Source organism: Leptodactylus fuscus, chromosome 5 (assembly GCF_031893055.1).
Source record: "Leptodactylus fuscus isolate aLepFus1 chromosome 5, aLepFus1.hap2, whole genome shotgun sequence".
Taxonomy (NCBI): Eukaryota; Metazoa; Chordata; class Amphibia; order Anura; family Leptodactylidae; genus Leptodactylus; species Leptodactylus fuscus.
Window position 1 is genome coordinate 108,670,314 of NC_134269.1, and position 25,734 is coordinate 108,696,047.

The following is a 25,734-nucleotide window of genomic DNA, read 5'->3' on the forward strand; positions in this document are numbered from 1 at the left end:
TGTTCTGAATATTAAAGTTTTATAAATATTGCATTACACTTAGTTAATGATGATGAACATACAGACTTGTTCCTCTTTGCATTATTCTACATTTTGTAAACTCATCTTTTCGGTTTTATAGACAGAAAGAGAACTAAAGATGACTTATTATAAAGTTTTACTGAACCTGGGGCAAAGATTCATTTTGGCGCTCACCCACCCAATTTAAAACTTAGTTCTGTTTGCTGATCACGACACCTACCAATATATGTAACATACATTTTGCATAGATTTACTTACATCCATATACAGCAAGCTATCAGTCGATCATGTTCTATACATTTTGTTTCAGTGTAATTTTTCTAAGGGGGCGTTCACACTTGCGCTTTTTGTCAATTGGTGGAAATTTGCAGTTAAAGGGTCCAGAAGTTGCAGCATAAAAGCAGCACCTAGCAAGACAAAGAGCCTTCTATATTTCTGCCCCCAGCCCTGGTGTACGCACCTTACCCTCCCTGTCCTGACTTTTGTGCTCTGGCTGGTCTAATTATTTTCAGTTTGAAAGCTTTAGAGGAAAAGGTATATGAGCTTAGGAGTACCATAAAAAAACTGCATCGGACTTTAGATCCTCTACCTTTCCCCAATGTTTCAACACAACCTAGGAGTCCGGTCTGACACCAGTACACACGTCTTCACCTCCAGACAGCCCTCCTGAACAGCTGATTGACTCTGCAGCAGTTTGACACACAGATGGCCTTTATCACCAGCAGTTTGTAGTTTTATGATACTATCAGAAGTGTTCTGGTGTCAGGTGAGTAGGGAATGGCTTTATATGTTGCAGCAGTAAACACAGTTAATGCTACTATAGCACTTCCTGTGTTCCAGCCATCACCCTCTCCCACTTCCCACTTGCATCATGGATATATGCACTGCCAAATATCCCACTTTATAGAGTCTGCAACATACAGGTATGTCTCCACCTAACTGATCTCCAGTTTAGTTAGGGAATCCAATCTATTTTAAAACCAATGTAACACAATTTCACAATATACTAACACATATACACCTCCTACCCACAGGGTGTCCAAAAATAGACAACTTGTGTGAGTCATGGCCTTACTGTCCCATACATATGCTTGTTTATTGAGCTCGAGCAGTGCATTTGTACTGAACCGAGCAGAGAAAAAAAAAGTGCATGAGTACTACACAGGGAAAACTGCTGACAGACTCCATGGACTACAGAACAAACCTGCCTGATCCTTATCTTGCCTAGAATATGCCATCATGGGAGAGTCAGGAGGATCACATTAGATGTTTAGCTGTCAAAACAAGAAGGTTCAGCCAATTACAGAGTGGACTTTAACCTCTCTGATCTATTGTTTTTTTTTCACAAGATAAGGTGTGTAAATGCTTATCTCCTACTCTGATTACAATAACATGTTTAGCAAGTAAAATGTGATGAAATGGCTAAAAACAGTCAATCAAAAATTTGTCTGATAGCTATTATATATTTAACTGCCAGCTTGAACCTCCTAAAATACAATGCCAAACATTGCATTGTATTATAGACTTCTAGATGATATAGTAAGGCTATGTCTGCCAGTACAGTGCCTACATTCCACGTATAAATGTATCATCTGATAAGCCATGCACTAAACCAGGATCAATACAGGATAAGGTATTAGAAAGTGAATTGTAATATAGTATAATGATTTTTAAAAGTTAACTAACACTTTAAATATCTGTAAATATAGGTTCAGTTCTACTGCTAGGCAATGTGGGTGCTGGGAATTCAGCGTTATAGATTGTGGCATTTATAGGCAGACGGGGTATTTAGAAGAGAATTGGTTGAAATACATTTTTACATTTTTATTCAGCTCTAAACTTGTTTTTTATTGTAAAGGGAATTTTCAAATTAATATATATGTAAAATGTTTCTGGATATGTCATGTTTTACATTATATAAATTGTGATGAAATAGTTTAATGAATTTCATTGCATTTGCTTCCCTAAATAATGATACTTTACAAATGGTGTTGTTTATGTAAAAATGTTTTAAATCTCAAAAAAAAAATCTTGTTTACCTCATTTAGTGCTTATTTAACACATCCACAGTATAACTGATGAGTGATCGCAGGGGATCTGCCATCTCGGACTCCCCTTCCCTTTCCCCCTCCCCCTGTTTGAGCATGCAGACTTGTTTCTCCAGTCAACTCCATGGAACTGTGGAGATAGACAAGGACTACACTTTACTTTTTTAGGCATTGCTATAAAGATGAAAAGACTGGTAGCATGCATGTTCAACCTCCACTCCATTCAAATACAGGGACCCCATTATTATAATTTTTGGGATACATGTGGAGCAGAAACATTTCACATAACCTTTACAGATAATAAGTTTAAATCATGGAAAAAATCCTATGATATGAATATTTCATAATTAAGGCCCTCTTTACATTGGATATCTTTACTAGCTTCTCACCCATGAACCAGTAGGAGTATCTATACCTATAAACTGCCCACCAAAACTGATAATTGGGAAGCTAAAACTGGGTAATGTGTGTAATGTAATGTATGTTTATCTACTTTCCCTTAAAAGTGAATTGCAATTGTCTAAAGTGACCTATTCTGGTGACCAATTCCCTTTCAAAACTGAAAGTTGCTCAAGTTCCATAAAAATCATAGCAGTAAAGAGATAACAATTCCAGATTAATTTTAGTGTAAAATTTCCTACAATGTGCTCTTGTTCTTTCTATGTGATTTTATCATAATACTTCCCAAAATTCATAAATTACAAGCACAACCACTTGAGTTATTTGTGTAAGGCTAAGGAACCTTAAGAAAGTAAAATGATTATAAATTTCAAAATAAGAGGCACATATTCCCATTAACCTAACGTTCAATCTATGGTATATAGGCACAGCATGAATCCCTGATATTATACTGTATGATACAACTTGATCCCATTGTGAGTGGTCTTATATTTAACAGGTATCAATCATGTGAAAATGAAATGGTCAGTGACTGAATATTTGTAGCTCTGTCTCTCTAAATATTTGTGTCCACCTGTGGCTGAAAAGAACACTTCCCCATTTTGTTTTTGTTTTGTTTTGTTTTTTTTCCTTTCTTCTATGGTCGGATTAGCAAGTCAGCACTGTAAGTACCAAACCACTAAAAAATTCCAGGAGTTGTTACTTTTATGTACTACTGAGAACAGTGTCGTCTTGTGGCCGTTCTCGTAGATTGTGTTGGTTTAACAAGCGTCCAACCCTTTTGTCTTGTTGTTTTTTTTGTCTTTCCTGCCCCCTGTCCCCTTGTCCCCACAGGCTGTGCGTTTGTTACATTTTCTACAAGGGCAATGGCACAGAATGCAATCAAAGCCATGCACCAGTCTCAGACCATGGAGGTACTGTATCATCTGCCCTTTCTTTGTTTTCTTTGTGCAAATGATTGGGTAAAACGAAAGTTATTCTCTCTTGTTCAGACTGTTAACATGACAATCACAGATGTAAAGACCCTAGACTTCTCTATGACATTCATTACATCATTCATTGAAGCATTTTCACTGCAAGTGATGGGGCTGCCAGGTCATACAGAACTGCATAGTCTAGATTAATTCAGGTACAACACTTCCACTCTGAACATTCATTTCAAATACAAAGTGGTAGGATATTAAAGACACACTAAGGTCTCATGAACAAGAATTATAGCCCTGTAAAGTAGACTTAATAGTTATACTCTATGTCTATACTCTACTGAAAGTTCATCCATCATTTCCTATGATGATGGACAGAAGATGTAATGTCTTACAGGAATCTGCAGCAAAGTGTGTTTTATGCCTACTCCCCACTAAATGGACTCGACTCACAGAGAGAATGAGCCATAGTAATAGCTAATTACTATTTCTTAGCTCCATTAGATGGTGGACTTAAACCCTGTCATGTTTTGTTTTAAGGCATTAGACAGAGATACTCTAATGTAAAGACACAGATTTTCTTAAGGTGCTGATATTGGATTCTATATATAATATTGCATACACATTTTAATTCGGATACCAGGACTTGAGCTGTTTATAAAAAGCAATACAGTCCCATAGCATGAAGTGGCACAGTAGTTTAAAGACTATACATTGCAAAAACTTGTTATGGAACTACAGTACATTATGCCACTTGAAAGGGTATGGCTATTGACATAAAGCCATTTTGAAGCTATGTAACATGTGACAAATTGATCACTGGATATGTATAACCCTTAATCTCCATAGCCAAACCACAAGTAGTATAGTGATCTCTTTTAGTCCTCATAAATGTGCCCTGAAAAGACAATATGGCTGATTAATATCACCACTATCTGTCGAATAAGCTTGCAATTACCAGTCTTGAGGTCGTCGTGGTTCAGCAGACCTAAATCAACAGCCAGCAGGCAGTTTCTCAGGAGAGCTTCCAATCTTAAATCACCAGTGACACCTAGTCTTTCACTTGTAGTCACACGATACAGAAGCCTTTATAACCCAGACTTCACTTTTTTTTTTTTTTTTTTAAAAATGTAGATTGTGAGCCCAACATAGAGCTCACAATGTACATTTTTCCCTATCAGTATGTTTTTTTGGAATATGGGATGGAAATCCATGCAAACACGGGGAGAACATACAAACTCCTTGCAGATGTTTTTTTGCCCTTGGTGGGATTTGAACACCAGGGCCCAGCGCTGCAAGGCTGCAGTGCTAACCACTGAGCCACCGTGTGGCCCCTTTCACGTTTTTATCTCCATGATAGGATAGATAGATGGATGGATGGATGGATGGATGGATGGATGGATGGATACGATAGATGAATGAATGGATAGATATAGAGACAGATAGCTAGATAGATAGATAGATAGATAGATAAGAGATAGATAGATCGATAGATAGATAGATACCTTTAAATACTGACCAAAAAGAATCGGGATCAATAGCAATAAAGTTAAATGATCCTCCAAAATTAAGATAAGATAAGTGTGGTAGAAATTACTGTGCTGTAAATTACCAGTAGAAAAATAAAACTCTAAACAATTTTTATTCCTTAAATGTAAAATAAAACTACAGGCCCAGGGATAAATTCAATCCATGTTTGTCACTTATCTAGATGTCCTTTGTTTCTGGAGTATGTCATATTGGCCTTAAGAAATCTGAAATATAGTGTTAATTTAAATCCCAGTAAAAAATGTCTACAAATGCGTTGCGGCCTGGCTACAATACCACCTGTGCTTGTGGCGCAATTATCCCAAACATTAAAAAGAAAGGTTCGTTTTGAAACAGAGCACTGACTTCTAAAATTACAGCTTGGCCCGCTGCGGCCATGCAATTATATCTTTGAAATCCTACACAGAAAATTGGTTCCCACTTTGTCAAAGTGATATTTAAGTTGTCTAAGCTAAGGCATTTTTTTAACTACTTCAGCAGAGGAAGAAGCTAAAAATATAGAAAAGCAAAGCCTGCGAAACACAAGATAGATTGCAATAATATTTATCTGGATTTATAGCACAACCAGTTTCTCATATAGATATGTTTTCATTGTATGCCGCATGTACAATGTGCAAACACAAAAGAAGAAAATAAAATCTTACTACAGTAATGTATCTATGAAACCAACAGCGGCTATATCTAGTAATACATCCACCCGTGATCAATCACACTTTCTAGGAATTCAGTTATGCTCTGACAGGTCCACAGCCGTGCTGATCTTTAGAGGAGTGCGCGGCTTTCAGTGAACACAAACAAAATTGTGAATGAAATTCTATCTTAAAACAAAAATGAGCAGGTGGTTAAGATGTGACAATATAAGGTATTATGTAAAAATGTTATTATTAAAAATATAGAATTAGCTATATTATTATGGTTGCTCATTCTCATTCTTCATGCACACAACCGTGTGTATAACTTAGCTAGCACACTGACCCATAAGATTCTATGGCTCCATACACATGTCCTTTTATTATCATTCATGGATGAGGCCAGGAGCAAGGAGCAAAGCTCAGGATAGTTCCTATTCCTTTCTGTTTTACATGTTGGGCTCACTGAAGTAAATGAATGGGTCTTTGGGGACAAGGGCGTCACACAGATGTCATCCATGTGCTGTCTGAGCAGCTCAGCCATGAACCCAGAACAAGCACAAAGTCATGTTCATATAGCCTTAGGGTGGATTCTCCAGCTTCTAATAACCCCTAGCACCCAAACCTTCATATTAACCTTTTTCATAGATTCTGTAAACCCAATAGTTCATCTACATTCTTCCACATAATATGCTATTGGACATAACATCAGTTGTTCTGTATATGATGAGCATGCGTCATAGTTGCTGGTCACATACAGTGCTATGCATCTGTTCCCTATCTTGAATCCTTCTGAATACACACACTATTGGAGATTCTTAGAGGCTATGCAGTTGGGAAAACAATGGGAGTTACAGTATCTGTGGTTAATAACACAAAACAGAACTGTCTACCACAAAATGGCAAACTCACATAGTAACTTTATATTTTACACATTAGAATAAAAGAAATACAAGTGTCATATTTTCCCATATTTGTTTAACAAGGAATTTTCATTTCAAGCAGAACTCTGAGATCCATCCTTATTGAGGTTTTTGGCTTTTTGTAGCTTCCAATTTTTTATCATTGTAATGGAAATCTGCTCCCAATGACTTGTGGCTAAAAGTGTTCTAAGGTGTAAAGCATGGAGAATGGATCTTTATCATAGCAATATAATCTTTTGCTGAGACAGAACATAGATTTAGACTACTGCACAATTAGTTTTGGAGCAAAGTTTAGATGAAAATCACGTAGCTGATAAGTAATATCCAAAGGCAATGACTTACATATAAACAGATATATACGGAATTCTGTTGTGGTCCAGGAGACATTATGTAATCCTTATCCTTCATCTCATTGGTGATACTTACCTGATTTTCCATAGTGTTGACTGCGAGGCCTTGTTCCACCTCTACCAACACTAATTCATTGCATCCTTTATTAGACGCCACTCTTCTGATTCTGGTGCAGTTGGAATTTTTCTCTAGCACCATCCTTCCTGAGCATTCAGTGTTGTCACTTTATTACCCAATATGCTAACTAGGCTCTCTACTGTCAGATGGGTGGACACGGCTTGACCTGACAGCTCAGGATTGAACAACTGACAATAGAGAACCTAATTAGAATATTGGGTAATGAAACTAATAGAAATTATTGCTTAGAAACAGTGGAGGGTGCAGAAAAAATTCTAACTATGCCAGAATCAGTGGTGTGGGCCATAATAAAAGATGAACAGAGTTACTTATAAAGCACCAGCATATTCTACAATGCTGTACAGATATTGCAAATGCAGTTTACAGTCTAAATTTCCTGTCAGTATATTTTTTGGCATGCGGAAGCAAACCGACATACAAACTCCATGCAGATGTCTCTAGCACCGCATATCGACAGTGCTATCCACTGAGCCACTGTGCAGCCAATGCTGTAGGTCAATGTTATTATTAGTTATTACTAAGGGTAGCTTAGATTGTAGCTAAATGGCCATGCATGAAGTCTAAAATACGCCTCTTATATTGTCAGTGGTTCACACTGCTACTCCTTCCTATATGCTTTATACTGCAGCTCTTTGTGCTAAGATTGACTGCTTCCTAATAGAACAAACCCAGAACAAATAGTTAGTGGTAGTGGTAGTATTAGATAAGCTTATAGTAATAGTGAAATATTGTAAAGTGCAATCTAACATTATACCTTTTTCTACGTTGAATAACTAAACAGGTAGCGAATCCCTCAGATATATAGGAAACACCAACATGCAAGAAACTTTCAGACACTAATGTTAATCAAAATTAAATGAATCAACCTACATATTGGCAACAACCTAAAAAAAAATTCCAGAACTATATCTCAGAAATTGTCTGAATTTATATCTCACTAGGCCACTGACATAAGTACTGCGAAGGGAAATACATAAAATATTCAACATAGTGCACACTTATAAATGCAAAAACTAAACTAAACTTAGCTTAAAATATAAGCACACACATATTTGCAACCTAACTATGTATTGAGCATTACACAGTCATCCAACCATACTTATATACGTCACTCCTTGCAGTATGATATAATACATTTAGTAGGCTCACATTACCAGGCTCACTTTTAATGGACATATATGTATATACATTACATAATATTATAACACACCAATTAGGGGGAGATAAACACATCAAACACAATCTATTTAGTCTGTGATTTTGTCATGGTTTTTCAGAATTTTGCACAAAAAACAGTAATATTGCAGCTTATGTTACTGGTTGATTTCAGCATGCATGTATAATGTGTTCTGTATATTGTAATTGTGTGTGTAATACTTTTCTTGGTTATGACATTGTGATGTTATGTGCAGTGTTTTGAAATCAAAACTTGTCAAAATACTTGCATTTCTTCTCTTGCTTTCTTCTTCTTTATGTATGTTTGTTTGCAATGCTATTCTCCCAGAGCATGTTGGGTACTATATCATCATTATGGCATCATGTTGTGACCCATTAATCTGTGGCTTTGTTAAATGAGAGATGAAAAGCACAGTGCATGAAAAATGTCATAATTTAATTGTTTTCCGTTTTCCAGATGTAATGAGATTGGCATCGTAAATCTATCTTCTTTTTCTGAGCAACACTTTTGAACTTTGGTTGAAAATATTCAACTTGTGTTCACAATTTTTTCTTCCAGTGTATCATGGCTTAGCAAGAGATGGCCTCTCATGTTTACTAGACACTATAGCATCATATACAGCAAAGTTTAGCCATTAACATAAACTTCTAGACTTTAGCAGGTTTCCTGTTTATCAGTATAGGGGTTCATTCACTGTCCACCCTGAGATAAAGTGAGAGTATGGTTTTAGCATTACAAGACATAGTGCACCACAGAGAATAATCAGGCCTGTTTATCATGATGGAAGTCTTTAGTCCTTTTTTCTGTCTTGGCCTATTTTTTATTAGTATTTCTTTATGACAAATGTATCAAAATGTGTCAAGCTGGTTCATTTGGGGAACTTCTCTAGGTGATGCCAAGTTCGCAACAAGTAATGTTGCTTTTTTTAATTTGGTACTGTGTCGTAATAATACGTTTATAAAAGCGATTATGCAAATGAGCAGCCTGAAGCACCAAGAGCATCTCCAGCACCCCTGGCTGCTCCCATCGCCTGCATTTTGATTGGCCACGTGGCTGCTGCTCATGTCAAAGCCAGGGAGAGATGCCGAAGTTTCAACTGACCCTGTATTCTCACGGATGCACTATGATTTGCAATATTGGCGTACAACTTTACAACAAGGCTAAGACACCTAACAGAGAGTCAGTTATTTCAGTTAACCTTTAACAATACAGATTCTTATATTTTATACCAGAGAGGGTGTAGTGTGCATGAGCAGATACTGCAAATCACAGCACGACTGGAAGAATACAGGGCCAGATTAGACTTCCGCATCTCTGCCTGACCCTGTCATTCTCACATTAGCAGTGGTCATGCATCAAACCAAAATGCAGGGGTCCAGAGCAGCTGGAGCATTGGACATGTCCTCGGTTTTCTAGGCTGTTCATTTGCATAGGACTGTATTGGAAAAAGAGCAACATTACATTCAGGTGTGATAACGCTGATATGACAAAATGATAAATCAGCCCCAATTAGAACAATAAATGGGCCTTATTTATCAAAGAAAATTGTCTTTGTTGCCCATAGCAACCAATTACAGCACAGCTTTTATTTTTCCAGAGCAGTTCAAGAAATGAAGCTGAGCCTTCATTGGTTGCTATAAGAAACAAAGACCATCTTACTTTTAGACAGTTTTGATAGATGAGACCCATAGTGAATACTGATTGATTTTGATGAGTATTCAGATTTTTCAGCGGGGGTACAGAGGGTCGAAAACATAGCTGACACCTCAAGTAAGTGCACTGAGAAAAAAGCAAAACAGCGACAAACGCTAATAGCGTGATTCCATAGCAGATAAGGACACAATACCAAATGACAGTAGAATGCTCACCTTAAATGGTTGTGACGTTAGCTCACACCCACTATGTAGACATGTAAGTGAGGAGTCTACAAAATTTGGAGGGAGCCTATGCAGGTGGGTGGACCTCTGTAGCAGCAGTCAAGCCTATGGTACGCCAAGAACAGCTGGTGTCAGTGTCTTGAACATCCAAAGGGCAGCCAAAAGCAGGCAGGAAGCACACTGGTCCAATAAAGAACTCTTTATTTATCAATGTGTTTCGAGCAGTGTACCCTTTCTCAAGTCTGTACCTTGTGTACTCCGCCCGAAATACGTTGTGTGAACAATAAGGAGTTCTTCATTGGACCAGCGCGCCTCCTACCTGCTTTTTGTTGCCCTTTGGATGACCTCAAGTAAGTGGTTAGTTATGGAGCATTTCTTAAGTGAGAGATACTCTGTAGTCATTGAATGGTGCTCCTTAACCACAGCAAGAACATGGAAACAGGATGGGTACCCTACGATCTAAGAAACAACAAGCTCTATTTGTCCTGGCCATTACATAATATGTAATAACATTTAGAAATGGAGCTGGGATTCAGTGATATATCCTTTTTTTACACAAGTGGATCCAAGAAAAGATAATATGTTAGTTTTTTATATATATCATTGGCAATTATACAACTGGGGTACATATATAAATCTGTAACAAGACCCAGGACTATGTAGGGTAAGTTCACATGGTAGAAACTGAAGAGGAAATTTGAGGCAGACATCCTCCTCAGATTGCTGTTCATTTTCTGTCCCCTTATTCCACTTGGTAGAATGGCTAGGCAGAGATAAATGAGCCTAATGAACAAGATGTCTTGAGCCACGGACTCTGCAGCTGAGCAGGACATTTATTTCTTTAGTGTCCTGCTCCTATCTAAATACAATGGGGGGCTGAATCAGGACAGCAACTGATTTAAGCCGCACTCTGTTGTGTGAACGTACCCTAAAAGCATTTTTAAGTTACCTTGATGCTTGAAGCCTAACTAATCTTTAACAACAGCAGCAATGAAATATCCCAATACCGACTCTGTTTTCAACCTCTGGAATTATTAAAGATCGAACTGTAATCCTAGTGTTATATGAAAAACGTGAATTTCCGTTTTCATACAGCACCAGTTTTCTACTTTTTATGATGCCTGAGATATAAGGGCCCCTTCACACCACGGATACGCTGCCTGATTCTGAATGTTAAAACACGGTCAGAATCAGTGCGTATAAAGCAGATCCCATTCATTTCAATGGGAGCCGGCATACGAGCGCTCCCCATTGAAGTGAATGGGCTGCTTTTTACTCTACGAGCGCTCTACGAGCGCTTCCCATTCTGAAGTGAATGGGAAGCGCTCGCGTGTACGGCTCGGACTGAGCCGAGCGCCGGGCCTCTTCACACGGTGAGCCGTACATGTGAGCGCTTCCCATTCACTTCAATGGGAGCGCTCATAGAGTAAAAAGCAGCCCATTAATTTCAATGGGGAGTGCACGTATGCCGGCTCCCATTGCAATGAATGAGATCTGCTTTATACGCGCTGATTCTGACCGTGTTTTAACGTTCAGAATCAGGCAGCGTATCAGTAGTGTGAAGGGGCCCTAAGTGTTTGAAGTGACCCTCTCTATACTTATTTTCCCTTCATTGCACCTAAACCATATCAGGGATCAAAAATTTATAGAAATGTGCAAAAAGAAAGAGAAAAGACTATGTGTGCCTTTCTGACCTGTGAACAGGTCTTTAACCTAGGCCACCAGCTGTAAACACTAAGGAGAAAGATGTAGTTGTATCTAGAAAATGGAGCAATATAGATAAAGCAATGTATTGGGTAAAACATGTCTGTTAGCTTAAGCAGTTACCTTTGGAAACCCTTGGACCTCTTAGACTATAATGGGGTCTGCCGGGTTTCTGCCTGAAAAAAGGCCAAACAATGCGGAGAGAAAAGCGCTGCTTGTTGGATTTTTCTCTCTGCATGTTTAAAGCGGAAATGGATAACAGAATCTCCAGGCGGAGACTGTGCGCAGGTGTGAACCTAGCCTTAGTTATACTGTAAAGGGGTTGCCTAGTTTCAGCAAATAAATGTTATTGTTTGTATAATGAAATATTGTACAATTTCTAGCATACTTTCAGTATCAATTCCTCCTGGTTTTCTAGAGCTCTGCTTGCTGTCATTTATTCTACTTACTTTCAGTGGCTATAAATTAGACTATGGCCATGTTATATACAACCCACGGTCATGTGATGGATACACAGGTGCATAGTTCCTTACAAATCAGATTACTCTGCTGTGACTATAATGAGCTGTGCACCTGTGTGGTCATCACATGACCATGGATTGTATATCACATGACCATGGGTTATATATAACATGGCCATAGTCTAATTTATAGCCACTGAAAGTAAGCAGAATAAATGGCAGCAAGCCAAGATCTAAAAACTGTGAGGAACTGATACAGTAAGGAAATATATTGCAAAATATTGGAAAATTGTAGAGTAGGATTGAGCCGATCTTGACTTTTCAGGATCGATTTTGAAATCCGATTTCCGATCATTTTTCATTCGAACCCGATCTCGATCCCAATTCCGATCCCAATGCAAGTCAATGGGATTTTTTTACTAATTGGAGATCGGATTTTAAAAACAATCCTATTCAGCATGGAATCTAATAATTGAACGCTTTAATTGTTAGAATCCACGCTGTGTAGTGATTTTTTATAATCACTAAGTAGCCATAGGATTTTTTTTTAATCCCCCTGGTGTCCACTTACCTGCAAAGATGGCTGGTCTGGTGCCCGGTGTTCTCGGTCTTCTTCGCCTCGCTGCCCCCTGCCTCCCAGGTTAGGAGAGTGTGGGCGGGTTAGGAGAGTGTGGGCGGGTACTGGGAGGGGAGATTTCACGTCTCCCCGCCCTGTACCCGCACACACTCTCTGAAGCCACAAGCCCCGCCTTCTTCCTAGCTCTTTAACACTAACCTGGGAGGCGGGGGCAGCGAGGCGAAGAAGACCGAGAACCCCGGGCACCGGACCAGCCATCTCTGCAGGTAAGTAGCTAGTAGAGATGTTAGCTAGTGTCCCATTAGAATGAATGGACGCAGCCGGCGTGCAAGGCTGTGTGCCGGCTGCTTCCATTCATTCCTATGGAACCGCAGCGAGCCTTCATACTGAGTATGCAGTCTACTCAGAATGAGTTAGCTTTTCCCACAATGCTTGGCCAGTAGCAAAGCATTGTGGGAAATAATCACCGATCTCGATCCCACCTAAAAAGATCGTGTTTGGAATTCCGATCGCGATCGTGAAATTTTCTCGATCGCCGATCAGAATCCGATCTTTTCCAAACACGATCGCTCAACCCTATTGTAGAGCTTTTTATTACACAAAAATGTAATTGCTAAAACTGAACAAGCCCTTTAAATAAAAACCTGTTCCAGAGATTCATGCTGCCTGAGCTACAGACTGTGAAATAATGTCTCCCTTGCTCCTGTAGTTCAGAAAAAAATATGCTTTTAAAGATCCAGAAACAGGAAGGCCCCCTTTATATTTTCCTTTCCATCTTGGCATGATAAACAGGTAGAGACCTGATAATCTAACTATGAAAGAGGGGCTGCCTTGAGGACTCTTCTCGATATTCTCTGCTCATTCTAAACATATTTATATGTCATAATAAAATATGGTTGTTCATAAAGTGGGAGCCAGTCATTCAGGCAGCATGAACCTCTAGACAGGTTATTGACCGGTTATTAAGTTATTGACAAGTACCCAATGTCCCCCCTGATGACAGGATTAGGGTAGTTAATAGGTCTTCTACTCTAATAGTTAAAACCGGAAATATTTCACTGTATTCAAGCAGTACAATGTGTAGTAAAAGATCATATGTTTACTATTAGAGGAGTGGATTAGAATAATGCTCAATAATAACATCATCAGCACTAAATACATACAGAGAATATATTTTTTACACATTTTATGGACAATACTTTCTGGTTTTAGGTATACACTGATTAAATTGAGTCTGTCACCATATCTGTCCATGTTGAACTATAAGCACAGTCAAATATTTGAGTCTCGCATGAATAAAAGCCTTTTTCTACTTTCTTCAGTGCCTCTGTTGCGATAGATATTAGCTTTCTTCCTGATATCCAGATGAGCTGTTTGATGCAATGAGGACGTCACCATTGCTCTCATCACACTAAAGAGCTACCTCCATGCTATGACAGACAGACAGGGAGGAATGGAGGGACTGGGCTCAGGAAAGCATAGTTCTTTGCTGTGAAGACTTCAATGGTGATGCCTTCATTGCACCAAACAGCTCATTAGTATGTCAAGATAAAAGCTAATATCTCAGCAATGGAAGCTTTGTTCGAGAAGCAGAAAAAAGTGTTTTATTTACATGAGCCCTGGCTATCTGACTGTACTTATAGTTCAGTAGGGACTGTTCTGATGACAGACTCCCTTTAAAGTCACAAATGTAGAAGAATGTGCAATTGCATTCTGCCAAACTGTGTATCAATGTCAGTGCTACAAAGCTAATTATTTGAAGTCATTTCCATAGTATTCACTTCTCTCACTTTCTCTACAGAGAATGCAGATTGTGTGGTTGGATGCACGCTATCATAGACCTTATGCTTAGCTAGAAGATTTGTCATTTCACAATGCATTTCCAGGTTAAAAAACATTGAACCAGTTTTATAGACATAAAACTGTTTCCAAGCAACGGACGAAAAGAGAATAGAGCACTAGTAGCATAAATAGGAAACTATCCATAAGACTATTTAAGACTCCTTGTAAGAAGACTATTTAAGACTATTATGTTATTAGCTGCTGAGAAGAAAGTGAGAAATTGAATAGTTAACTTTTTTTTTATTCAGAATTTTATTCTGTTAGTTTTTAATCAACATCTATACTTGCAAAATAACACATTACCACTGAGATTTCTTGTCAGATTCATAGTATGCATTGTGCTTCATGGATCAAGTGGTCTAAGACATCAGGCTTGGCCACACAAGTACATGTGTAAAAAATGTGATTACATGATCATGGACTATTGTACTCACTACTCGTGGTCATGGACTATCATACACACTACACTAGTGTTGCAGTCAGCAGATTACACCATTCATCAGTCAAGGAAGACATTAAGGTACAATCTTTAATCCCCATACCTTTAGGAAGACTGCTTGCACCATTCACAATAAAAGTATAAATTTATATATTTGTGCAATATTTTCTATATATTTAGGACACCTTGTTAAAGGCATTCTGGGTACTTGGGTACCAAAGACATCATTATAGACAAAGCAGGGGTAACACATGCCCTGGTGTTAAATGGAGTATAAAGGTCCTTCTGCCACATTACTTAGACACCAGTATTACAGATTGCACATTTTTAGTGGGGGCTCAGGAGCTTCAAGCGATGCTTCTGCTGTTTGCTCAGAAATATCTGGTGTGCCCCAATACATGACTGTCACCTGTGATAGGGGATTTTATGGTGACATTTAAATCTGTCTATATTACAGCTGTGTGACAGTGGCATGTATTTTGCATCACCACATCATGGTAAGGGATTTAAGATGTTTGTCTTCCATGACAGATCTTTCTGCTGCCCTGCAGAGACTGAGAAAACAGCTGAAAAGCACCATTTGCATTTGCCACTGGTAATACTAAACGTATTGCCTAAAAAGCATCCCACCAATCATGTACTATATCTAATATTAAATGTGTATTACAGTTAGAGTAAGTTATCCATATCCACATGGCTTTCTCCAGTGGCCCATTGAAAAAATTGGTATGAGGGCATGCATCTTTGTCCAATGCTTCCATCCAAACTGGGGCACAATACTTCCAATCTTCCAGGGACCAGATCCCACTGCTCAGCAAGTTACCCCTTATCTTGTGGGGTGCTCCACTTGTTTTTAATCTTCAGGGAGGTTGAAAATAACAAACACTATATATTCTCCATTTGGGTCCCTGGTCTTCCTGGAGTTTTGCCCACACGGCAGCGTGCAAACATATCAGTGACTGAGCAGTGACGCTGTTTTCTAGTGGCATTTTAACACCCAGCCACTCATTGATTGATACATTTGTGTGCAGAAGTATACAAAGACCAGAGACCTGAACGGATATTCACCATTCCATCCCTGGCTTAATGGACAGGTGAGTGTTTACTGTTTATTTTAGGTCTCCCCATGGGTTAAAAAATCAGTAACTAAGATATCACATTAATTTCATCATTAACACCGAATTTGATACAATAAAACTCTAGAGCTTGTAGAATAAGAGCAGGTACTAGCATTGCAGCGGGATATCATCAGGGGACAGCTAGGGAAAGACCTGCGTTGTGACAGCTACATATTTGCTAAATAGCAATTAAAATAGAGCTTTGGAATTGAGGAAGCTCTGTACACTTTATTCATGATACTTCCCCCTTAGCATTAGGAATTGGTCATTTAGACCCTGTACACATGCAGAATGGTGTTTTATTTTCTCCAGCACTTTCTGCCTTGCATCCATTGGAGATCAGGAAGTACACAGTCTGGCTAACAGGGAATTAATTAAATGTGTTTACTTGTGGCATTTTTGTAATGCGAGGCACTAATTAGTATTGATAATTGCAGTGACTAATACAGAACTTGTAACCCCTTGGAGCCTAGCCATTTCCCATTAAAAGTGCTTTGTGTCCAAAGCATGCCTGAAAAGTACTTAGTCTGTCATTTATACTGATGGCAGGTATGCATCCTGAGATAACAGTGTACACCTCCCTATGTGATTTTTAGCCCTGCTGGTATTCTTTGCGTTCAGTACTATTGAAAGCTATGTAGCCTCTGAGCTGTCTTTATTGAGGACACAAATGAGTTAGTACATTCAGTACCGTTGTTAAATAACAGGCATTTAGTCTGTGACTGTTTGTTTAGCATATAGAAGTAATATAATTCTTCTTGATAAATGACACATTTTGACCAATGTCGGTTACATTACCTACCTTTGGCCACTGCATAGATTTATATCTGCTGTAAAATCAAGCAGGTGATGGCAACATTTTTTAAGCAAAGTGATTTTTGTGAGGAATGACATTTGTTATCATATATAAAAACATTAATAGAAAATAGCATTAGATTAGGTCTCATTATTAGAAGACCACTTTTGCGATGCTGAGATGCGTACACCAGTCATATAATATAAACATTTCTGAACGGTAGGATAATACTTCTGCCATGTATTTATGCACACAAATTTATTTTTTATCCGCAATCGCAGATAAAAGTATGGACTCATTCATTTCTATGGACCCATACACGTAGCTTTAGTTTTTTCAGCCATGTGTTTGTGCTGTCTACAAGGACCACAAATTATGAAACATGCCCTATTATAGGCATCATTTGAGGCAAAGGCGAGTGCATGGAATCATAGTCTTTTTGCTGATCCATGATTCCGGATGACATGTAGGCATGTTTTTTACAGATTGCGGATCAGTATTTGCCGACAATATAAACTACTACAGTTGTGGCCTCATTTACATCTGCATTGGTAATCCTTTCAGGGAAGTCCGCATGGGGACCCCCCCCCCCCCCCGAACGGACTACTGAATACATTAGCAAGCGGTGTGAAGTGAAAGTACACGGACCCCATAGACTATAATGGGGTCTGTCTGCTTTTCACGCTGTCTCCGCACGAGTCATGTGAACAGGAAAGTAGATCGTGAACTACTTTTCTGTCGGCATGTTCTGTGCGGAGACTGTGCGGAAAGCAGACAGATACCATTATAGTCTATGGGGTCCATGTGCTTTCACTGCACACCGCTTGACAATGTGTTCGGTAGTCCATTCAGGAGGGTTCCCATGCTGGCTCCCCTGAACAGATTACCGACGCAGATGTGAACAAGGCCTAAGCCTACATTTGTCACATGAGGGCACCTGGAAAGTGGTTTCCAGCTGTAAGAATTGTGTCAGACAAAATACTATAGCCACATCCAGTCCACGGCTACATCCACCAGTGCTTTCACTTCTCTTTAAATGAAATGAAAGCATTGACATAGTTCAGCTGGATTTAAGTATTTGCCATGCAGTAACAGCAAAACAACATGGCCAGTAAATAACTCCAGCTGAAACTATTCCGTGCTTTCACTTACAGAGAAGTAAAGAGTCCAGTGGCTCAGGGCTTGTATGCACATAATCACCATACTAAGGGTAGGTTTACATGGTGGAAAATGAAAAGAAATTCCTCTTGCTTTTCCACTGCCGTAGGATTGCCACGATGTCCCTGCAATGGCATGACATCACTGCTTTCCTTTGCTGATTAGGCCCAGATAAATGGACCTAAGTGACAGGGACTCCCGAGCCAAGAAATCTGTGGCAAGATCAAGCAGGATGCTGATTTTTTTTCTGCCTCCCAATGAAAACTGCCACGAATTCGGGGGCAGAATCCGCAGATTCCTCAATATGAACACTCTCTGAACCATCCATATTAATACAGAATGCACATATATTGTTTGCCTTAAAGAGGTATAAACACAAACAGTATCACTGATCCATGAAATAAGGGATAAATGTATGATTGCTTGGACCCATGTCTCCCATTCCCTATCAGTATAGTGAGGGTCCTGAGCACCTTTCCCTCTAAGATGTGCACTCTGAAAATTTTAGATTTAAAAAAAAAATACCACAGTCTGCAGTCAGATATAGCTGACTATAGGCTTGTCGATAGTCTTGATATAGGCTTGTCAATCTGCTAAGTATTTTCTTTATATTTGTATTCTTTATACTTTAACTCTATTCTTGTGCCCAGTTTTAAGGAAACACTGGTCTGAGTCCTGTGATCCTTTTTACAGGACACATGTGCACTGCCGCTATAGTTGAAGTCTGTGGCAATAATGGGAATAGCTAAGCATGATACATTCTAGAACTTAGACCCCTTCAATCAGACAGTTAATAAAACCAAGTTAGGCTAAGGTATTGCGTTTGTCTTTGCGTTTTTGCTACAGATAAAAACTCTTGCGCTTTTGAGTTTTCTTTTATCGCAGTGTGTAGTTGGGATTAGCCAGAATGTCATTCACTTTGCTGGAACCGTAAAATGCAGCGTTTTTTTCTGAATGAGAGTTCATACAGATTACTCCATTTATATTTAGGAGAGTGTTTGGACTATGATCCCCCTACTCTGTAGCTGACAGCAGGGCCAGAGTTCATAGGTCCTTCACTCAAGCAGTAGTTCAGCAGCTGTATAGTACCAGGACCTACAGTGGTGGCAACAGATGAAGTTAGAAGTCTCTCCAGACTTGCTCCAAATTCCACTGTTGGCTCTTGCCAGTCTGTGAAATGTAGAAATAGAGAAAATACCTTTGGCAATGTGAAAGGCTGGTTATGGAGAAAATGTCACTGCCTGGGGGGTACAAGTAAATTCTGCATTGCTACAGCCAGTGGAAAGGGGGTTAGGAATCTATGCTACTGCAAGTAGAGGAGGATTGGGAAGGGAAAGTTCTGCTGTAAGTGCGAGAGAGGTGGGAAAGGGACAAATCCTGCTGCTAGTGGAGGAGGGGTGCAAAGGTAAGAAGGGGACAATATTGTAAGTGGGGGCCCCTTGAGAAGTAGAGGACAGTACTGCTGATAGTCACTTGACTGGGGTATTTATTTAGTGCTTTTGATGAGGTATTTTGTGCTGCACCATAGTATTTATTTGACACTTTGCTGGAGGTATTATGTGCTTCAGGGTAGTAGTTAATACTTCTGATGAGATATTTTGTGATGCACGGTAGTATTTGTTTGGTGTTTCAACAGAGGTATATTGAGCTGCACTGGGGTATTTATTTGGCTCTTCTTTTTTGCCGCACTGTGGTATTTGGTACAGCTATGAAGTATAGTGCGCTGCATAGTGGAATATGGTAGGCGCGTTGTGGGCGGTGATATGATCATTGCACGGCAGTATGTGGGTTGGGGGTGTTTTTGTGCCAGGGCTGTTTTTAAATTACAATCTGGCTAAAACATTATGGGTCACAAATGTTGACTCCACCTTATAATGGAGCAACCCTTTAGGATAATTCCTTACATTTTATCATCATTGTTCGTAACCACGAGCTAAGCAGTAACACAGCATGATATCACGGTTTATAAGCTATAAAGTACAGTCTAGGCATGCTTCCTTTATATTTCAGGTCTCTAAAATATTTCATTCAATAACAAAGCAGTCTCTCATGTCATTACAATTCTGATAATGGCATCTGCTTCTGAAATTCACAAACTTGTGAAATATGAAGCAGGCAGAGGAGAATGAATACAAGATATATACAATGAAGAAATTGTTTTTTATGTATTGTATTGAGAGGGAGCTCCCAGAAATGGGATGTCAGGTTACAGTCAAGATATCAAGGCAAACTGCTTTGTATTTTAGTTTCATCTATTTATGATCATTTCTTCTGCTTCGTTCTATAACAGCCCCATCTGTCTGTTATCAAACCATAAGATAAACCTCTTTTATACCTGATTGTACTACATAATTACCGCTGTTTATGTCAGGCGGCATACAGAATAGATCATTCATGGAAGATCATTCCTTGGTACAAAAACATTGATTCTTTAGCTCAAATTATCTTCCAAGTGGCGGGTGTCTAATCGGAAATATTAACTTAAATGTATTTTCTGACCCGGCAAGCGGTATTTATATTGAAATGGCAGAGTGTTAAAATGCTTTGCGTGAATTCCTATAGCACAGATATGTTGTAGATACAAAGATGCAATAAGCATGGATATATCAGTGTAGAATTATGGCTTGGCTGGTAATGCTTTATTTCATGGACCAGAAATTCAGAACTGATAAATATTGATAGGGACTGCTACAGCAGATCACCCAAGCTGTTTACCCCTTTTCTTACCCTCCGTAACTCTTTTTATGAGGTAGCATGTGGTCAATGCCAGATGACTGAATTTCTTAAAGAGCTCCATCTCTTGGACCACCTTGGTCACTCTTGTCCAGAGCCCTCCATCCCCCCTCACTGTATGACCACAGTGAAGAGCAGTATGAAAGGAGTGTGGCCACACATATTCACTATGTATTACACAGTCCCATATACATTGAAACTCCTCCTCAGTGTGGGCATGCTCTTAGCTCTTAGTCCCAGTGGTGAACCCACAGTGATCATACGTTTTTCACTTATCCAGTGGGTAACTGATAAATATATTACATGGGACAACACCTTTAATTGGATGAAAGAGGGTAACATAGGGAACTGATAGTATGTATTATAAGATTACTCATTAATATAAAGGTTGCCATGGATATAAGATGGTGAATTGTTTGGTACTACAAGATAGGCTTTTTAGTTAACAACACAAATCACATCATATTAATACCTTACCACAGCGCATGGCAAGTGGTTTTCCTGAAGTTGCATATTAATGACTTTAGATATCCTTTGGATAGGTCATCAATATGTTATCACTGAGGGTCCGACCCCTTGGCCCCACAGATTAACTGTTTGAAGACACTCAGGTGAGTGCTGTGAGATATTCAGTTGAGTACTGCGGCCTTTTCACTGAATACAAAACACAGTACTGTACATTTAGCAGCTCATCCGCATTCACTTGAACTGAGCTACAGGCCATGTGAGAAATGAACATGATGTCATTCTCTGTGAAATGGAAGTGATTAGAATCCAAATGCCAATGCAGCTTCCAGAAAATGGGGGTCCCAGTTGTCAAATCCTCAACAATCATATGTTGATAACCTATCCAAAAGATATAATAGTGTTGACCAGTAGTCAAATAAAAAACAGGTTAAAAATGAAACACTAAAAGCGGGAGTTCTGCCGAAACGCGTTGTTGGTTTTCTTTATATATATATATATATATATATATATCCTATTAATATTATAAATGTGAAAGTTTGTGAGTTTGTGGGTTTGTGTGTTTGGATGTTTGCATGTTCGGATGTTTGTTCCTCAATCACGGAAAAACCGCTCCACCGATTTACCTGAAATTTTCCACAAACATAGATAATACACCCGATTAAACAATAGGCTACTTTTCGTCACAATAGCGCACATACGTTTGTGCCAGGACCCCCACAAAACCCAAACTCACACCACCATCTCTGCAATCTCACACACTTTGGACCATAGCAAGCCACGAAATTCATATTGCCCTCTACAGCTTAACCCCTAACCCCACACAATCACACCACTTTGCCCCTCACCTTAACGATACTCCAGGAGGCGCTCTTTAACGCTCCGGAGCAGCCATGTTTGCCGACCCCCACCGCTCTGACAATCCGCGACACCGCCCACCCATGTCAATACCCCTAGGCGGTCTAATAAATGCAAAAAAAAAAAGTTTTAAAAAAGTAAAAAATATTAAAAAAAATAATAAAAAGGATTAAAAATTCAAATCACCCCCCTTTCCCAAGAACACATATAAAAGTAGTTAAAAACTGTGAAACACATACATATTAGATATCCCCGCATCCGAAATCGCCCGATCTACAAAGCTATACAAATATTTTTCCTGTTTGGTAAACGCCGTAGCGGGAAAAATGGTCAAAAGTGCCAAACTGCCATTTTTTCACTGTTTTGATTCTGATAAAAATTTGAATAAAAAGTGATCAAAGCGATAACTTTTCCCGAAAATGGTAAAACTACAAAGTACACCTGGTCCCGCAAAAAAAGACGCCCTATACATCCCCGTACACACACGTATAAAAAAGTTACGGCTGTCGGAATATGGCGACTTTTCAAAAAATAATTTTTTAACACAGTTTTGGATTTTTTTTTAAGGGGTCAAAATGTAAATAAAACCATATAAATTTGGTATCCCCGGAATCGTACAGAAACACAGAATACAGGGGACATGTCATTTTGGTTGCACAGTGAACGCCGTAAAACCAAAGCCCGTAAGAAAGTCGGAGAAATGCATTTTTTCTTCAAATCCACCCCATTCTGAATTTTTTCCCTGCTTTCCAGTACATTATATATAGAATCATTAATGGCGGCATTATGAAGAAAAATTTGTCCCGCAAAAATTAAGACCTCATATGGCTCTGGGAGTGGAGAAATAAAAAAGTTATGGGGTTTAGAAGGAGGGGAGTCAAAAACGAAAATCAAAAAATGCCTTCGCCGGGAAAGGGTTAACTTCAAATACCTCTGTCCCAAAGTCACTATGTAAAGTTTCTCACAACACCGTATAGCAGCTCAAATACAAAGTAACTTCAACACACAAGTCTCACGTATTCTCTGAATTTCAGCAAAAACAAGATACAAAGTTACATTTCATATCCCATACCTTATACACACTACGAAAACCTTACCCGCGCCTGTATATACCCACTTCTACAATCACCGCAGACGAAGTCGCAGGTACCAGCTAGTATATATATATATATATATATATATATATATATATATATATATATATATATATATATATACATATATATATATATATATATATATATATGCCATTTTACTAATACATAATTTACCCCATTGGAGGCGCTTAGGTTTTAATCTGTTTTTTGTTTGACTACTGGTCAACACTATTGTATACTTTAAATCCCATACCTGGGATTCATGCTGGAGAAGCATACCAGGGCTGAATCTACACTATCATCTCTTCTGCTCACCCAATGGCTAAATCCTTCCTATAGTCGGTGTATCTCTGAAAGGCGCATCATCACTGAGAGCCCATAGTTGGAGACAAGCCAGCTAAATACGTAGATTAGGTGAGCCCTGTCTGCATCTGGGCATTCAAGTGCATATAGCAGTCCTCACAAGGAGCGCCTGCTTTTTTCCATTTCTATTCAAAGAATATGTCATCAGTACGTAACTCCCCCCAAAAAGCCTTTAATCTTGCTTATGCATTACTTATAACTTGCAACTACTATACCTATGATATAGACCTGCAGAGTGGGATACAGTCTCATGAAACCTATTGAATGCCATATATACTAAGGTACATCTACAAGATACACAGAACTAAGAAGTGTTTAAGTGTAGTTATGTGGACTCCAGTAAGTAACCTAACCTTTATGCAGAAAGTGGCAATCATGAAGTCAATGTCGTATTAGTTGTTATATACATTTTGTTGTGGTCTGTCCTATTTTAGGGGTGTTCTTCACCAATAGTGGTGAAATTTGCTGATACACAGAAAGACAAGGAACAGAGGCGTCTACAGCAACAGTTAGCACAACAAATGCAACAGCTTAATACTGCCACATGGGGGAACCTTACTGGACTTGGAGGACTTACACCACAATATTTAGCAGTAAGTATTTTGCATAGATGTCTAAGGAAATATATATATTTGTACTGTATTATACGGTAGACATAAAAGATAAAAAGTTAGAGTCTTCAGTAGTTGATCCCTTTTACTAGTTAACTGAAAAGATTATGGCAAATCGCAAGCTTTCAAGACTACTTAGGTCTCTTCTTCAGGGATGGTACCTTACCATGGTCTATTTCCATGCCTGATGAGAGACCTAAATAGTCTAAAAAGCTTGTGATTTGTCATCCTCTTTTCATTTAGTCATTGAGAGTCAACTACTGAAAACTCTCAGTTTTTATCTTGCATAGATGTTTATGATACTGTATGAACAAAACTGTACTGTAAGGTATTGTACATGTATACAGGTATTTACTGTTAGAGGCTCATGGAGATACTGTATCAGTCCATGGAATTCTGTGAATCCTGTTGAAGTGTTATACGTTATAAGTCTTATAAGTCCCATAAATGTGGCTATCAAACAGTTTATTCCCCTTGTTTCTGAGATATTGCCGTTTTGTCAATATACAGATGGGCATCTTGAAGCTACTACAGCGTTGCCTTCCACCACAATGTGTTACTCTGCCCCCTCTTTCCTCTCATTGACAGGGCTACTTAGTGTATGTCTAACGTTGCATGGTCCCTGAGTTTTGTTGCACTGACCACTGCTCATCTTCTGAATGCATGCACAGGACATGTGACTCAGACCAGGCAGGCATCACAGTAATACTACACATGTACTAAGAGCATGAGCAATGGTGAATGCAGCAGAACTTGGGGCCATGCTAGATAAGGAATATAGGTGGAGGGGAAGAGGGTGAACACAGAGCGCTGTGAGACTTATCACTTTAGGCTAAAACCCCATGTAGCAGGCTGTAGCGAAAAGCACTGCAGGAAAAAATGTGGCAGAAACACATCTTGGTTTTTCCCACAGTGCTTTTCACAGAAAGTCCACAGAGTTTCCTCTGCAGACTTTCTACTTCAATTATACTATAGGGAAGCGTTTATTGAAATTGCGGCATGTCAGTTATACTTACAGAGACGTCAGGTTTTTATCAAACTTTCTAAATAATAAAGAGTATTGTTCCGTTTCAAAGAAGCGATATTTCATCTTTTCAATGCATTGGTAATTCACCCATTGGCTATGTCTGTGAAATAGATACCAGTAATATCATAAGTTATTAAAAGACCAATTAGCTGCCCTCGATATCAGAACATGTGATGCAGAGAGTAACAAAGGTGGAAAGGTTAGAAAGGGAATGTGTCATCTGTCGGCTACAGTAGACTGAAGAACTTTGCCTCCACATTCCTTGTTACAAAGAAACACCTCCTGACTTTGTACCTGTTTATAATTAGCCCGCAGGACGCCACATAAGAAGGGATGGAAAATGATAACCGTGGAATAACATGTATGCGGAACAACTAGTTTTCTGCTACATTGACATTTAATGAGTAATTAGTTTTTAACTCAAGGGGCCTTCAGGTTTATTAAACCAAAT

At 38.9% G+C, this 25,734-nt stretch overlaps 1 protein-coding gene across 21 annotated transcripts in view; it reads left to right on the plus strand.

The window, feature by feature from the left end:
• CELF2 (CUGBP Elav-like family member 2) overlaps positions 1-25,734 on the plus strand; it is a 432,202-nt gene that overhangs the window by 355,356 nt on the left and 51,112 nt on the right. For 11 of the 21 annotated variants that reach the window (XM_075273992.1, XM_075273993.1, XM_075273997.1 and 8 more), the window contains exons 6-8: positions 3,121-3,132; positions 3,303-3,382; positions 24,080-24,238. In XM_075273992.1, the coding sequence (XP_075130093.1) occupies positions 3,121-3,132; positions 3,303-3,382; positions 24,080-24,238 (251 nt within the window). The remainder of the gene's footprint in view (positions 1-3,120; positions 3,133-3,302; positions 3,383-24,079; positions 24,239-25,734) is intronic. The other 10 variants (XM_075273994.1, XM_075274001.1, XM_075273998.1 and 7 more) reach the window with 1 other exon arrangement.